Below are 1,590 nucleotides of genomic sequence, written 5' to 3' on the forward strand. Positions count from 1 at the left end.
CGAAGTCTGAAGGTGAAGACACAGACTCGGATTCTTCGTCAGATGACGACGACGGGCCGCGACGCATGACTTTGTCCGAGAGGTTCGGGAAGCTGGCCCAACTCAGTTCACAGAGGCAAGAATACGAAGGTGTCAGAATGAAAATCGTACGTGAAGGCGGCCAGGATAAGAAAGTGTATCTTGAAGGAGGCCGATTGCACTCGAGGTCGCCCTCCCCAGGCAGCCGAGGCCGGGCCACCCACCCTGCACACGAGCGGTGGCTTCAGGAACACCAGGCGGAATACAGAGAATACCAGGAGCGCTATGGCGAGATCCGGCAGTGGGACCCGCACCGCGACCTGCCTCGAGAGTTGCCGCAGAACTGGGACGACGTCCACGTCAGATACCGCTACTACAAGGAGTCCGGCTACTTCGGCGACAGATCCATTACTCTCGATGACTACTTGAAGTGGGAGCAGTGGTGGTACCATTATCGCGACTGGCTGGAGAAGTACGGCGGGACGCAGGAGTCCGAGGAGAGGGACTGGCAGTACAGGGCGTCGAGTTACGAGTATGAGGTTCGTGGGGGAACTTCGTCAAGTCAGGGGGGCAGGTGGCCGCGTCGAGAACCGTCAAGAGAAGCCGATGACAGGAAGAGGAGAAGATACTAAATGGTTTCCTAGGCTCTGAAAATTGCCTGTTCCACTATGGGTATTCTATGCTCTGTAATTTTACTGCCGTAAGTTATCAAAATATGTATTTACTTTTAATATACTAATATGCATAAGCAGTATATATATATATACCACTAAGGTATTTTATATTATATGTAAAAGAGATGTTTATTTAAACTTTCCAGATGCGGTCACTTGAAATCACCCTTCTTGGGCAGTTATATAGGTGATGTTAGCTTTGCACCCAAACAAATAATGTGGAAAACAAATGATGAGTATTTCCACCGTGATATCAAGTATAACAAGTGATTTAAATGATTGCTGCCATTGATGCAAGCGAGGCAGACTTCCACGCAGCTCTCGGATCTAGGGACCACATCATTAACGTGTGCATGAACAGTGATGGGGTAGAAAGACAGCTTAGCCTTCGTCGTAATTGGAAACTCGATATGAACTGCAACCGATTTTATCTTCAACACTTCGGAAATAAAGAATTTGCTTTTAGCTACTGCCCTGCATAGCTTTGTAATATATATTGTAGAATATTTTAGTAAACTGAAGCTTTATTGTCAAGGTCACCGTTGTTTGATCTTAGGAATGACATTGTCTTTTTACAACCGAAGGATATGAAAGTGCAAACTTTTCTATGTATTACCCGTCCCATTAATAATATATAGGCGAAAGAAACAAATATCCATTTTACAGTTAACTTTTGCATCCAACAGTATAAAGCTTAGATCAGGATATTGCAGCACTTCTGTTCCAAATTTGCTTTTTGTTAATATGGTGTATTTTATAATTATATGTATACAGACTTGTGCTCTTCAGTACTGGAAAACTATTGAAGTTTAGCACGCCATTTTACATAGAATGCTTGACTTTTCTTGAAATATTCAGAGCGGTTCGAAACTGGAAGACAAAGACAAATCAGGGGAAA

At 44.3% G+C, this 1,590-nt stretch overlaps 1 protein-coding gene across 1 annotated transcript in view; it reads left to right on the plus strand.

Moving 5' to 3' along the window:
• LOC119593832 (serine/arginine repetitive matrix protein 1-like) overlaps window positions 1-1,590 on the plus strand; it is a gene marked incomplete at its 5' end in the record, with an annotated part of 2,272 nt that continues 682 nt past the window's right edge. The window contains 1 exon segment of the mRNA XM_037942862.1: window positions 1-1,581. Within this exon segment, the coding sequence (XP_037798790.1) occupies window positions 1-650 (650 nt within the window).

The sequence above is a fragment of the Penaeus monodon genome, chromosome 32 (assembly GCF_015228065.2).
Source record: "Penaeus monodon isolate SGIC_2016 chromosome 32, NSTDA_Pmon_1, whole genome shotgun sequence".
Taxonomy (NCBI): Eukaryota; Metazoa; Arthropoda; class Malacostraca; order Decapoda; family Penaeidae; genus Penaeus; species Penaeus monodon.